The 15,675-nt window shown below is 34.6% G+C and overlaps 3 protein-coding genes across 4 annotated transcripts; all 3 read left to right on the top strand.

Annotated features, from left to right (window-relative positions):
* Positions 1-982: 982 nt before the first annotated feature.
* On the top strand, positions 983-4,561 carry LOC107459185 (probable LRR receptor-like serine/threonine-protein kinase At2g24230). Of its 2 annotated transcripts, XM_052252811.1 has the most exons (2): positions 983-2,610; positions 2,686-4,561. In XM_052252811.1, the coding sequence occupies exons 1-2, from the start codon at positions 1,786-1,788 to the stop codon at positions 4,363-4,365; spliced, it is 2,505 nt and encodes an 834-aa protein (XP_052108771.1). In that variant the 5' UTR covers positions 983-1,785; the 3' UTR covers positions 4,366-4,561. The 2 variants fall into 2 exon arrangements, with proteins under 2 accessions (XP_052108771.1, XP_020980339.1); XM_021124680.2 differs by having other exon boundaries at positions 983-4,561.
* A 5,680-nt stretch (positions 4,562-10,241) lies between these two features.
* On the top strand, positions 10,242-10,937 carry LOC107460590 (uncharacterized). Its single transcript, XM_016078971.1, has one exon. It carries the CDS (start codon positions 10,242-10,244, stop codon positions 10,935-10,937), a length of 696 nt encoding a protein of 231 aa, XP_015934457.1.
* Positions 10,938-10,980: 43 nt separating this feature from the next.
* Positions 10,981-11,523, top strand: LOC107460598 (uncharacterized). Its single transcript, XM_016078981.1, has one exon. The coding sequence runs from the start codon at positions 10,981-10,983 to the stop codon at positions 11,521-11,523; it is 543 nt and encodes a 180-aa protein (XP_015934467.1).
* Positions 11,524-15,675: the final 4,152 nt, after the last annotated feature.

Genomic DNA, 15,675 nt, shown 5'->3' with positions numbered 1-15,675 from the left:
CTAAACAGATAAAATAAACAAATTCCTAATAATCGTCGACAAAAGTCATCAACAACCTAAAAGATCAAATACCACTCTACTTTTTGTAACTCTTAATCGACCTGTTGACTACTCCTACAACTAACACCTAATTCTTGATTCTTAAAAATTCTGTTATTTCTTTTTAATCAAATACTCTAAATAATAACAATGAAATCAAACTCACTAATATTTTTAAAATGTATTTTTTACTTGAATATCTAAAAATAACGTGTTCATTAACAAATGAACTCTAGTTAAGTCACCAAAAAAAAAAAGAACTCTAGTTAAAATACTAAAAACACGATCTTAAATTTTGTAAGCACATATTATTATGAAGAAATAAAATTGATATGATGAAAAACAAAAAGTCTTATTTCCCAGGTTGCAGTCATCGTGTTTTACTCTGTTAGCTGGATATTGCCTTGTTTTGAGGGTCAATCACCAAAATGAGTTTTTTTTAAAGATATAATAATTATTATTATATAAACCAGAATTTAGTTAAATAATACATATTGAAATTATTATTATTATTATTCTTATTAAGAACAAATTTTAAAATTTTTATTCTAATAAACATAGAATAAAGTGACAAATAAACTTTTAAAAATTTATATTTTGAATAAATTAATTTCTAAAAAAATACTAATAAAATCTTCTAAAATACACACTATCTTTAAATTAAAATAATATAAAAGATTTTATTAGTATTTTTTAGTGACTAATCTGTTCAAAACCTAAATTTTTAGGAATTTATTTATCACTTTACTCATAAATATATAATAAACTTAAACATTATATATATTCTCCATAAAAGTTTTTCAATTAATACTATTAAGGTATATGTTAGTTAGTTAAATCCTATAAAAAGAATTTAAAAAGTCATGGTTTCCCTTTCCCATAAATTCCATAAAAACAGAATAATTTTTTTCCATATTTTCCAATGAGACTAATAAGAAAAAGATGGTGATACTAATAATAGACATGATGATCATTCAATTAAGAATCATTGAATTCCCACCAAGAAATGTTAGATATATTCACCTTTCAGCTTTCAACAACCTTCACTTCCCTTCTCTTCTTCCCATTTATGAATCCTCAAACCAGCTCCACTACACTCCCTCATTGCTCTTCACTTTTTCACTTTCTTTTTTCCCTTCCTTGGTTCTTACTCTGATCTGCATTTTCCACTTTAAAGGGTGAAAAAAAAAATAGAGGGAAGAGAAAGTTTTGTAGCCAAAAAGTTGCTCTGCCACATAGATAGAAGTTAAGGAAGAAAGAATCACAACTTTTCAACAATCTAAGAGTTCAGACAAAGACAACATAGTTTTGGTTTTAGTTTTGCTTCTTGCATCAGTTGTTTCTTTATATGACCTTTTTTCTTTTTGTTGGTATTCTAGGATCTCCAAATCCAGCCAACACTTGTTCACATTCTCCTCTTCTACTCCACACCATTTCTTCTAGCAAAAATCACCCTAAAGATTATTTATTCTTTTTAAAGTTTAGTGCTTTTTTTTTTTTTAACTCCCTCAGCTACTTATCCTTAGTTTTTGTCAACTGAGATTTCATTTTCTGTAATATTCTGTTAATTAAGTTCAAGTAGATTTGGCATGCATGAAAGAATTTCTAGCTTCTATAGGAAGAGTTTTTCATCATCTATCAATAAAATGGTGATGCTAGTTTTGTAGTATTTGATTTTCCCTGTGGTTGTGGAGGTTCTGGGGTTGGTTGTTGTTTTTCTTTTTCTTGTTCTGAATCATTTGTCAGATGGGTTTGGGAGTGATTGGCACTGTTCTAATTTTGGGACTCTTGTTCAAGCATTTGGCTTCTCAGCAACCAAACACTGATGAGTTCTATGTGTCTGAGTTCTTGAAGAAAATGGTTTCCAATTCTTCTTCTTTTTCCTCCTACAATTTCTCAGCTTCAGTGTGTTCATGGCAAGGAGTTTTCTGTGACAACAACAAAGAACATGTTGTTGAGTTAAACTTTTCAGGTTTAGGCCTCTCTGGAACTATTCCTGATAACACCATAGGCAAGCTGAGCAAGCTTCAAACTTTGGATCTTAGCTGCAACAAGATCACAACTTTGCCTTCAGATTTTTGGAGTTTAAGCTCTATCAAGAGCCTCAACCTCTCCACCAATCAGATTTCAGGTTCATTGACCAACAACATTGGCAACTTTGGTATGCTTGAAACCATTGACTTGTCAAGCAACAACTTCACTGAAGAAATACCAGAAGCTATTGGATCCCTTATGAGTTTGAGAATCCTCAAACTTGACCATAACAAATTCTCAAGAAGCATTCCTTCTGGGATTCTCAAGTGCCAGTCCCTGGTTTCAATTGATCTCTCATCAAATCAATTGAATGGAACACTTCCAAATGGTTTTGGTGCTGCTTTTCCCAAGCTCAAGAACTTGAACCTTGCTGCCAATGATATAGATGGCCGAATCTTGGATATTTCAGGTTTCAATTCCATTTTAAGTCTCAATATATCTGGAAATTCCTTTCAGGGTTCTATCATGGGTGTGTTTCAGGAAAAGTTGGAGGTATTGGACCTAAGCAGAAACCAATTTCAAGGCCACATTTCACAGGTACAATACTACAACTGGTCTCATTTGGTTTATCTTGATTTGTCAGGGAATCAGCTAAGTGGTGAAATTTTCCAGAACTTGTTGAGTTTGAGTGAGTCCTTGTTGAATCTAAAGCACCTCAATCTTGCACACAACAGATTCTCCAAACAGAAATTCCCAACAAAGATTGAAAAGCTCCAAGGATTGGAGTATCTGAACTTGTCCAAAACCAATCTTGTAGGCCTAATCCCTGATGAAATCTCAAAACTGAGTAATCTCAATGTTCTTGATCTTTCTATGAATCATCTTGCTGGTAAAGTTCCAATTTTGAGGAACAAACACCTCCAAATTCTTGACCTTTCAAACAACACCTTGAGTGGAACAATCCCTTTGTCTGTCTTGGGGAAACTACCATTCATGGAGAGATACAACTTCTCTTACAATAACTTAACACTGTGTGCTTCAGACATTCACCCTGATGTTCTTGAATCAGCATTCTTTGGATCAGTGAACAGTTGTCCAATTGCTGCAGACCCACATTTCTTCAGGAGAAAGAACAATGGACACAACAAGGGAATGAAGCTAGCATTGGTGTTAACCTTCTCAATGATCTTCATGCTTGCTGGCCTGTTGTTCTTAGCATTCGGCTGCCGAAGGAAATCGAAAATGTGGCAAGTTAAACAAACTTCATACAAAGAAGAACAGAACATTTCCGGGCCTTTCTCATTCCAGACTGATTCAACAACCTGGGTGGCTGATGTTAAGCAGGCAACATCAGTTCCGGTCGTAATCTTTGAGAAGCCTTTGTTGAACATTACATTTGCAGACTTACTGGCTGCAACTTCAAATTTCGACCGAGGTACTCTTTTGGCCGAAGGAAAATTCGGTCCGGTCTATAGAGGCTTTCTTCCTGGTGGTATTCATGTGGCAGTTAAAGTTTTGGTGGTTGGTTCTACATTGACAGATCAAGAAGTGGCTAGAGAGCTTGAGTTTCTTGGCAGAATCAAGCATCCCAATCTTGTTCCTTTAACTGGATATTGTGTAGCAGGGGATCAGAGGATTGCTATATATGATTACATGGAGAATGGAAACCTGCAAAATCTGCTATATGACTTGCCACTTGGTGTGCAAAGCACTGATGATTGGAGCACAGATACATGGGATGAATCTGACAACAATGGAATTCAGAATGCTGGCTCTGAAGGATTGCTCACAACTTGGAGATTTCGTCACAAAATCGCCCTTGGAACCGCTCGAGCTCTCGCTTTCTTGCACCATGGATGCTCTCCTCCAATCATTCATAGAGCAGTCAAGGCCAGCAGTGTTTATTTGGACTATGATCTCGAGCCCAGGCTGTCTGATTTCGGCCTGGCTAAGATCTTTGGAAGCGGCTTGGACGAGGAGATTGCTCTTGGTTCCTCTGGTTATGTTCCGCCGGAGTTTTCCCAACAAGAATTCGAGTCACCAACCACGAAATCTGATGTATATTGTTATGGAGTTGTGCTCTTTGAGCTAGTAACCGGAAAGAAGCCGGCCGGAGATGCTTACCCTGATGACAAGGAATCAACTTTGGTTAGCTGGGTGAGAGGACTAGTTAGAAAGAATCAAGCTTCAATAGCAATTGATCCAAAGATTAGGGACACAGGAGTAGATGAACAAATGGAGGAGGCTCTCAAGATTGGTTATCTTTGCACTGCTGACTTGCCGGCCAAGCGACCAACAATGCAGCAGATTGTTGGACTTCTAAAAGACATTGAACCTATTGCTTCTAATTAGCTTCAATGGTGACATGGATTTTGAGGTTGTTTTAATTTAGTTTTGTTTCTTTCTATCATCCATGAAACAAATGTAAAGCAGTTAGATTCTGGAGTTGAGTTTTTCTTATGAAGAAGAGAGCCTTTGATGAATATACACAAGGACTTTATGATCATTGTACTAACTTGTTAATGCAGCATGTGATCTTGTTTTGAATCATATTTCTTCATCAGATTTATATTCTTAACATTAAATTAACTATTGTCTTATAATTGCATTAGTTCATTTAAGGAAACATTTCCTTATTCCTTGCTATTGATGATTCATGACACCAACACATGTATAGTAACAGATTTTTCAGAGTGTTGTAGTCTTTTTGGGATAATAACAGAAGCTTTATTTGTATACAATTCAATTCATTGTGATGTATATTTCTATACTATGTCAATGTCAATAATATTTCAAATACATGAATGTCAATGTTGTTTGAAAAAAATAAATAAATAAGAAGAAAAAATGTGTGTGAAAGAGAGAAAGAGAGAGGGATGGTGATAATGATGTTGGAATTGGAGTGGGTTTAGCCTAACATAGCAACTCTAACAAGCCTAGCTACTTTATAATAATAATAATAATAATAATAATAATAATAATAATAATAATAATAATATATAACATTGTTAACATGATTGTTTGTAAGAGGGTCTCTATGGTTTGGTTGGTCCCAACCTAGCACCTTTTTCACTGCTCAATCTTCAATCATGATTAAACCTTTATTAAAGTTAGTTACCAACAAAATATGAGCTTAATCTAATTGTGCAAACACATAGCTTAAGTAAAATAATTAGTTTGCACCCAAAAAAAGCCATCAACTTATTAAGCTAATTGTACAAACAAGCTATCTTATTTTTACTTTTGGCTTCATCACCAAATAAATAAATAAAATTTCCTTTTGGCTAGACAAGAAACAGAAGATACCATATCCTCTGTAATTATATGTTGTTCTTTTTCTGAATATGGTAGATCTTTTTTTATTTTTTATCTTTGTTCCTTGGTTAACAATTTATTATTTGAATCTGTCTAGTAGTTAACTCACTAGTTTGTTTAAATAAATATAAAAAGTTCAAATCTTCCTCGTGCATATAGTAATTTATTGACTAATTACAAACTCTTAACAAAAATTCGAATCTATTAAAAATTAGTCTTTTGACCTGTTAAGTCAAAAAATATTGTGAAAAATAAAAAAATAGGTAATTAAATGTAACATGAAAATTTGAGAAAAGTAAAAAGAAAGAGAACTTGATGATAAGGATCCAGGCCCATAGACTTTGGGCTTTACCCTTAACTATACTTTGTTTATGAGGCATTTTGGTCACTCTGTTATTTTAATCAATATAGATCCTTTGGTTAGAAGAAAAATAAAATGTTGTAAATTACAAAATGAAAATGTGACACCAATTATTTATTTTGTGCAAGCTACACTAATTATTGAATAATTTCAGAAAAAATAATTCCTCTAAAATTTCTGAATTGCTGAATATATTATTTTTAGTTGCTTTTCATATCGATATTCCATAAGAATTATTGAATTCTTTGGCTCAAATTTTGGTACGTAGAATTATTTAACATCTTAATTGTCAGATTGTGCTTCTTCCTTCATTTTCCTGCAACATGCCAAGTACTGGGGTTGAAGTTGGAAGCAATGCACCTTTAATGTTATTTTTCGGTTTTCTTTTTAACCAATAATCATTTAAGAAAATAAGTATCAGGATTAATTTAAATTAGTTAATATTATTTAATTTTTTTATTATAAAATTGTATTATTAACTCACATTTTTGGAGGACTTAAGGTTTATGGCTAGAATTTAACGAAGAGTTTAGAATTTTAAAATTAAGATTTATAATTTAGGGGAACAAATAATTTTAAAAATTGATTAATATTAAAATAAAAATTGGATTTTTATTTCAAATTTTTTAAAAAATAAATAAATATTAGTTGATTTTTAGTTAAAAGATTTTTAGTTTCTAATATGATTCCTGAAGGAAGTAGTTCACACTCCCTCGAGTCTCCCCCTAAAGAAAGCATCAGATACTTATTGTGGAGCCCATATGCATTGTATTGGAACAGAAACAAGGCAAAATATTCTCTCTTTTATCCGTTCAAAGTATTTCTAATTCGACTAATTCGTCACAGATTTGAGTTTTATTTTAAAAATTTGTTGTTATTTATAAGACATAATTTAAATTTTAATATTTACTTGATCAGATAAGTAAGTTAATTGACTACTCGATTAATCAAATTATTTTAGGCAAAATATTCTATTTGCTAATAATATGCATTTGTTTAGTTTAGTTTTATACCTTCTTCAACCGTTTTAATTATCTTTTTTTTTCTCTCTTCCTTCTTAACTTCAAATTCATATAGCTAATCTTCTAAATATGTATGTTAAAATGTTAAATAGTGCCTACAAATTTCGTCTTGTATGATAAGCTAAGACTAACTAATTTAATTTAGTCCAAGAAAAGTTTTGTTTTTGTTTTTTGGAAAAATATTGCATTATCGAAACTTATATCTAATTTTATTATTTTTTGTTAAAAAAAATATTCTTTTAATTTTTTTTAACTTGTCACTTTTATTCTTTTTGTTTTACAATATTTTTCATTTTTAAATAAAATATTTTTTATTTAATTATCATTTTTTATTCTTAATTTATATAAATAATATAAAAACTCTTCTATATTCTCACTTTCATTAATAAAAAATAAAAAATATTAAAAATCTAATAAAATTTATTATTTTTATTCATCAGTTAGTTATTAATATTTAAAAATATAAATTAAAAATATTTTATTAAATTATTAAATTAAAAAAATTTAATTAATAATTAAAAATATTAGCCAAAAACAACTAATTCTATCGCTCATTGAACATTCCTCACAAAAAAAATTGTTTAGATTAACGCCTTATTCTGCTCTTGGGATTTTTTTTTTTAAGATAGTTTGTTACATACTAGACCCACTAGAGGAAAAAAGAAAAGTTTTCAAGAAACTGCTCAAGTTATATTAATTTTTTGAGCAATGCCAATTGACCATGACAAATATTATTTAGCACTTGGTGAATAATAATTTATACTTATATTTATAAAATTTTATACATAAAAAATATATAATTTGTATTTATATTTTTTAAAATTTACACATAAATTAATATAATTTATATTTTTTTTAAATTTATATACGTAAATTAATAAAATTTATTTATTAAAAATAATTTAATATTTATAGTGATAAAAAAGGCGAAAGTTATTCCTCTCCCATCTTCTATATATTATGCTTCAACATTTTTCACTCTATCCATTGCACCTATTTCTCTGTTTCTTTTTCACATCTTTACTCCAAAGTTCAAACACATTCTTCTTATTACCAATTCTAATCAGAAAGAAACCATCAATGGAAAAAAGCTTTAAGATTTTATTCCTTACTACTTACAAGTGTGATTTAATTCAACTTTTTATTCATCTACATATATGTCATATTCATTTGCTTCATTGCTCTGACTTTCAGCTTATTGATTGATATCTCTTAAGATGATTTTGTAAGTTGATTCTTCCAATTCTAGGCTGCCAATTACACATTACATTACGTAAATTACAGATCCGAAATTATTGTGTCCTATAAATCCCGTGATATTGATATGGCACATTTTTGGATTGAGCTGTGTCTGATGTATGTCTGAACTTGAAGCTATTGCTATGATGGTCAATGCAGCAGTAGTGACAAAAATAGCATTTATTGTTGGCCCCATTAAACTCATACTAGACTTGAAACAGGAAAGTGAAGAAACACCACTCTCATTGGTACTAGGGGTGTATACTTTTCGGTTCGGTTTGAAAATTCGGTCCAGATTCAAATATTTTAGAGGCTAATTTTGTGTGATTTCTTCGAGTCTAAGATCGGATAATAGTCTCAAAAATAGATTCGATTATTATTTCGTATCGGGTCTGAATCAAGGCGAATCCGGATTCACTTGGCCCATGTGCATTCTAAAAAAACTAAAAAAGTATATATGTTTTAAATTAGTTTTAATTAAAAAAGAAACAAAAGCGAAAGAAAAATGACGTCCTTGAGAGCGAGTACTGAGAGAGGTGAGGAACCACCGTCAACAGAAGAAATAGATAACCTGCGGAGAAGTAAAAGGAAACTGCGCAGTGAAGATGGACAAGAAAACGCATTCCAAGCACAGAGAGTCATGGAAGCCCTATCGCCAAACGAGAAAAAAAAAAGATTCCAGAGGAACCCCAAGCGAAGCGGTCATATGTTAGCATGGTGAAAGGCCCAGACTTTATCTACGAATCGGATTCAGAAGATGAAGAAGAGAACATGCAGGAAGAGGAGGACTCGGAGGTAGAATCTGAGTTCGAGTATTCTGACAGAGAAGAGGAGGTCCTGGGAAGCGAAGAGTGGAAGGCGAGGCGCGAACTACCAAAGCGGAAAATTGTATGGGACGAAGAGGGGTGCCCTAACCTGATTCTCAACAGAGCAGAGCAACATAGACTGAACAAAATGTGGGAGCATACCCTTATTATAAAGCTTCTGGGAAGGAGAATAGGGTATGGTGTTTTGAAGAAAAGATTGGAGAGCATGTGGATTAAGGAGGGGATGCTGACACTCATTGATGTTGGTAATGAGTTTTTCCTGGTCCGGTTCACAGAGCTAGAAGACTACAACTGGGCACTGAAAGGAGGGCCATGGCTAATATTCGATCACTACCTAGCAGTCCAAAGATGGAGGCCGGATTTCAACCCAAGCGTGGAACAACTTACCAAAATAGCTGCATGGGTTAGGATCCCGGATCTTCCGATTGAATACTATGATAAATATGTGATGAGAACCATTGGTAATGTGATTGGTAAGACGCTAAAAATAGACTATAATACAGCTGGACAAGCGAGAGGCAAGTTTGCTCGGATATGTGTAGAGCTTGATCTTGCAAAACCGTTAAGACCAAAGTTCAAAATTAAAGGGAGACCTGTCCACGTTGAATATGAAGGGCTTCACACCATCTGTTTTCATTGTGGATGTATTGGGCACAACAAGGAGCAGTGCCAGTATGCCATTAAGAGGCAAAATGAGCTGCAGAATTCATCGGAGAAGGCTGAACAGAGCAAAGGAGAAACAATGGCGAAAGAACAAAGTTCACAGGGACCGTACGGGGAGTGGATGACGGTCCAGAAACCCAGGAGGGGCAAAAGAGTAATTCCACAAAAGGAGGGGAAAAACCACGCAGCTCAACATAATGTTGGTTTTAGATTCAATGCCCTTGCCGAAGGTAAGTCTCACGCGCAAGTAGAAGAGGAGGGTGCGGCGAATCAAACAGTCACAGAAGAGGGAAGTGGTATACAAGAGGAAGGGAGCAAGAGAATATTTTTGTCAGGTAGTCAAATGAGGAAAGAAAAAGGCAAGATGGTAGTGGTCTGCAGTGACACCCCAAATTCACAAGAAACGGTTAGCAGAGTGCCTGAAACTCCCCCGCATTTGTGCATGGGTACGAGGAGGAACGTGTCACCTGCCAGGCAGAGTAGTGCGCAACCAACCAGCCGAGAGAATCTTCCAATCATAAGCAAGGGCCCTACAGCACAAGAGGACAAAATAAATAATGAACTGTGTACTAAAGGTTGCAAAAATGACTTAATGTTGGGAGAAGGATGGGAGGAGCCCAAACCCCCGGATATCGCCATGCAACCAATTGGCCAGGAACAAGCCAGCCCAAATGATACGGGACAAGCTATGGATGAACAAAAGGGTGATGCAAGGCCAGATGATGGTATGTGGGTTGACTCTCCAACAGGGGGAGATGCTATGCAAGCATAAGGCCTGATCCTTTTTTTCCTATTCTTTTGATGATTGTGTTCTCATGGAATGTAAGAGGTGCTGTTGGAAAGGCTTTCAGCAGAGCCTGTAAAGAATATATTAGGGTCCATAAACCAGACATTGTGGTTCTTCAAGAGACAAGATGTAGTGGTGATAATGTAAAAAAGGTAATAAAAAACTTGGGCTTCAATAACTTTATTTTGGTGGAGGCTGGGGGGTATAGTGGAGGGATTTGGATTCTTTGGAGAAATGATAATTTCAACATTAAACCTATTCAACTTCATAGTCAATACATTTACGCAATTGTGGAGGAGAATAACAAGGCCCACTGGCTTCTTTCTATCATCTATGGTAGCCCTAGAGAGATGGAGAGAAGGGAAGCGTGGGAAGAAATCAGAGAGTTTGCAAGAAGCAACACTAAACCTTGGTTGATGGTAGGTGACTTCAATGCCATTGCCAACATTAATGAAAAGAAAGGAGGTGTCCCTGCTGATAGAAGAAAATGCTTGGAATTTGCAAACTGGATCTCAGACTGCAATCTCATAGACATGGAAGCTAAGGGTTCAAAGTTCACGTGGAGGGGAGCTGTTAGGGACAATAGGGATCGTGTTTTTGAAAGGCTCGATAGGGGTCTATGCAATAGTGATTGGCGAATCCAATTCCCAGAAGCTTATATGATGTGCCTAACCCGCACCCACTCAGCCCATCACCCAGCTTCAAGATAGTTGGGAGGGGTGCAACGGAAATTATTTTCAAAAGGTGCAGGACATGAAGGAAAAGATAGAGATATGGAAGAAACAGGTGTTTGGAAACATATTTCATAGAAAAAAGAGGTTGTTGGCCCATATAGATGGTATCCAGCGATGCGTGTCTTATGGAAGAAATAAACGGTTGGAAGAGCTGGAGATGGAGTTGCAAAAATATCTAAGCGATACCCTGGATCAAGAGGAAAGGTTGTGGTTACAGAAATCGAGAGCCACCTGGATTAAAGATGGAGACCGCAACACCAAATACTACCATGTGAAAACTATCATCAGAAGAAACAGAAATAAGATACTCTGCCTCAGAAATGATGAAGGGAATTGGATAGAGGATCAAGAGGAAATTGGAAAACTGGCCAGGGACTATTTCTACCGTTTGTTTCAAGAGGAAAATCATGATAGAGCAAGCACTCCTTGTACTAAAACCTTTCCTTCTATCGGCGTTGATATCGTCGAAGCTTCTCTTAAAGTCCCTGGTGAGGAAGATATTAAGAGAGCATTTTTCAACATTGGCGCCTTTAAGGCTCCAGGAGAAGATGATCTTCCATGAGCCTTCTATCAGAAAAATTGGAGCTGCATTCACAAAGATGTTGAGCAGGTGATTAATACCTTATGGAGGAACCCAGAACTTATTAAACTTCTGAACAAGACTATGTTAGTGCTCATCCCTAAAATAGAGAAACCTGAATTTCTAGGCCAGTTCAGGCCAATTTCCTTATGCAACGTTATCTACAAAGGGATGTCCAAAATTATGGTGGAAAAGCTGAAACCTTTCTTGAAAGATCGCATATCTCCATATCAGTCCAGCTTTGTTCTAGGGAGAAATATTCATGACAACATTGTCATTGTGCAAGAAATGGTTCATACCATGAGAAGAATGAGAGGTAAAGTTGGTTATATGTTCATCAAAATTGATCTAACTAAGACTTATGATAGGTTGAGATGGAAATTTATTCATGAGTCTATCAAACAGTTTGATATCCCTCTTCCCCTTTGTGATATTATCATGAGGTGTGTCACCTCTGCCACATTTTCAACTCTATGGAATGGTACTAAGTCAGAGGAATTCACTCCCACTAGAGGGATCAGACAAGGTGATCCCCTATCACCATATATATTTGTTATGTGCATGGATAAATTGTCTCACATGATATAAGAAGCTGTAGACAAAGGAAATTTGTCCCCAATGCGAGCTGGCAGAAATGGACCGCAAGTGTCTCATTTAATGTTTGCGGATGATCTCATTTTATTCTCTGAGGCATCTCCCAATTACATGAGAAAAATGCAAAGAATTTTGAATGATTTTTGTGAAGAGTCTGATCATCTAATAAACCAGGCAAAAACCAACATATATTTCTTAAAGAATGTGACTGAAGAGGTGAGGGATAATATCATTAACATCAGTGGATATTCTGAAACGGCAGAAATTGGAAGATATCTTGGAGCCTTTATCCATAATACAGGGAGGAGGAATAGTCAGTTTAACTACATCATTGAGCGAGTCAAAACAAAACTGCAGGGGTGGAAAGCCAATTGCCTATCTCTGCAGGGGTAGAAAGCCAATTGCCTATCTATGGCTGGTCGTATTACTCTAGCTCACTCTGTTATTGGGTCAATGGCACTATATCCTATGCAACATACAATTATTCCAAAAAGTACTTGCCTAGCAGTGGAGAAAGCTCAACGAGCATTTATATGGGGGCATGATTGTTTAACGAGAAAAGTGCATCTTGTTAGCTGGGAGAAAATTACTAAACCAAAAGAGAAAGGAGGTCTGAGGATTAGAAGATTAGAACAAGTAAACGAAGCTTTTTTGTTGAAGAGAGGTTTGCAAATTGTGACCAAACCCGATTCTCTTTGGGTTCAAATTATGATTGGAAAATATGGGAGAGGGCACAATCCTATGCAAAATGTTGTGGCTATCAGTGGTGATTCTATATTGTGAAAAAATCTTGTAGCCAAATGACACATCATCAAGGACAACACAGGTTACTTGCTTGGTAATGGCGAGGCAACGAAATTTTGGAGAGACGCTTGGTTGGAACTCAATAACTTACTAGCCAATTTAGCATCCCCAATCCTATCTCTTGAAGAAGAAAATCGTCCAGTAAGTGACTATGTAGATGCAGAAGAAAATTGGAAAATTAAAGAGCTAAATATCCTCCTACCTGACAGTGTCATTAATAAAATTTGAAACACTCCCCCTCCTTCAAAAGAAGATAGCAAGGATATTCTCTTTTGGCGACCCAATCCTGAAGGTGAGTTTACTATCAAACATACCTATCAATTTCTTTCCCATTGCGACCATGACTCAGATCGAATATGGAAATTGATTTGGAACTGGAAAGGGGTACAAAGAGCGAAGGTGTTCCTTTGGCAGTTGGCTCATAATGCTGTTCTAACAGCTTCCAGAACTGCAATATGGGGTAGAGGAAACAATCCCAACTGCATGAGTTGTGACAATGATGTTGAGACTCCTTTTCATGTTATTCGAGACTGTCCCATGTCATCGCCAGTGTGGAATTGCCTGGTGAAATCGCAGAATATTGGTATGTTTTATAATCTTGATTTGAAAGAGTGGATTATTGCTAACATGACTATGAATATGGGGTTTGATGATGATATAGAATGGAAGGACGTTTTTGTTACGGCTGTTTGGCTTATTTGGAAATTTAGGAATGAATATATACATTCCAATATAAACACCCCCTTAAGAATCAAAGAGATGAAAATAAGGAGCTTAGCGAGAGAAATCAGAGATGCCAGAAGAAGAATAGAGAACAATAAGCATGAAAAATCTCTGACAGTTTCTTGGAAACCACCTCAAGAGGGTTGGATCAAGCTAAATACATATGGGGCCTCGAGAGGTAATCCTGGGCAAGCTAGTTGTGCTGGAATTTTCAGAAATGCAGATAGTGATTGGGTTTATGGGTATGCCAGACGTCTGACCTATGCAAAGGCAATAGAAGCGAAGGTTGCAGCAATACGAGAGGGACTGGAGATAGCATGGAAGAAAGGATTTAGAATGATTGAGCTAGAAACAGACTCCCAAGCAACTGTGAATTTGATGGAGAACCCTCCAAAACGCCACCCAACATTAACTCGCCCGATTAAAAGAATCAAAGAGCTTCTCGACAGAGATTGGCAAGTGCGCATACGACACATATATAGAGAGGCTAATCAATTAGCTGATGGCATTGCAAATTTGCTACTAAATCAAAACAGAGAGCATGCTACTTGGGATCATCCTCCCAAAGAGACCACTCTTATTTTATTTGCTGATAGAAGTGGGGTTTCTTTTCCCCGTTAATTTATTTTGTTTTTTGTTTTGTTCCTGGCCTTAGGGCCTCCAATGTAAAAAAAAAAAAGTTTTAATATTATGTTATATTAATTATAAGCTTATCGTTTAATTTTAATCATACCTGTTAAATTAGAAAATAGATAAAAAAAAGCATCAAATTATAATTTATGGACAACTTCCAGTTTAAATATGAATATCGGTAACAAGTTTCTTCTTTATAAATAAATGCATCATAAACAAATTTTTTTATAAATTACTATTAAAACTTTAAATATCCAATTTTTATCCAATTTAGATCCAGTATAATTATGACAAAAAAAAATATTTAAAGTTTATCAAGTCTAAGACCGGATTAGAATTTAAAAAATAAATCCAAGTCTAGGTTAGGACAAACCAAATTTCACTCGAATTCATATAGGTAGCGTTTGTTTTGAAGTATTGAGACTCAATATTATGTTTGTTTGTTTAGAGACTATTATTAAAATTTCTATCTCTGTCCCCAAAATTTTAGTATTTCAGTACCTCCAAAAGGTAAAGACACAGGAGACTGAAATTTTTAAAGACAAAAACTTTAATAACATTTTATATCTAAAATACTTTCATTTTAATTAATTAATTTCAATTTTACTCTTTGTACAAATTAAATTAGAGCTTTATTCTTGTTTCAATTTCTATCTCCCACTTTATACCAAACAAAATACTGAAATTTATTTCAATCTTTGTCTTTGAGTCTCAGTCTTTCAGTCTTTGTCTCTTTGCCAAACGTTACCATATGGATCTAATTGGTACCACATTCAGAATTTCGGATTCTTTAGGCCACACAATGGTAAAGTTTTTTGTATTCCAATCCAATGAAATTTCCATAAGGCCCCATGCTCCATACCCTATGCCATGAAATGTCACCAAATTCACTCATTTCAACATATGAATATTTGTGTAGAAATATGGTTACGGAAAAATAATAGTTAAAAAAATTAAATAATTTAATATAATTTGATTAAATTATTTAATTATGATATATATATTAATATTTTAATTATTATGTTCTTCGCATGAAAAATGACCGTTTCAATGACAGCAATAATGTGTGTGCATGAAAATTGATGTATACTCTTATATGAGAAAAAAAGAAAATGCAATGAGAATGCAACACATATAAAATGGTGATTACTTTTGCTGGAAATATATCCAGATCGGTGATAGACAAGCAGTCAAAATGGAAACTAAAAACCAAAAGATTTCTGATGGTGGCAGAAGCGGTGGGCCGGTGGCACTGGCATCATTGCATGCAAATGGAATTCATTGTCACAAAGCAATGTGTTTAAGAGGAAGAAGAATACATAGAAGCTAAGATAGAAGACAAGAGTATAAGTTTCAATTTACATGGTTCTTGCTCAATAA

Source organism: Arachis duranensis, chromosome 1, assembly GCF_000817695.3.
Source record: "Arachis duranensis cultivar V14167 chromosome 1, aradu.V14167.gnm2.J7QH, whole genome shotgun sequence".
Classification (NCBI taxonomy): domain Eukaryota; kingdom Viridiplantae; phylum Streptophyta; class Magnoliopsida; order Fabales; family Fabaceae; genus Arachis; species Arachis duranensis.
This window is presented reverse-complemented; position numbering and strand designations above follow the sequence as displayed.

Coding starts and splice junctions, on each gene's coding strand:
- LOC107459185 (XM_021124680.2), top strand. CDS start 1,786: ATGGGTTTGGGAGTGATTGGCACTGTTCTAATTTTGGGACTCTTGTTC.
- LOC107460590 (XM_016078971.1), top strand. CDS start 10,242: ATGATTGTGTTCTCATGGAATGTAAGAGGTGCTGTTGGAAAGGCTTTC.
- LOC107460598 (XM_016078981.1), top strand. CDS start 10,981: ATGAAGGAAAAGATAGAGATATGGAAGAAACAGGTGTTTGGAAACATA.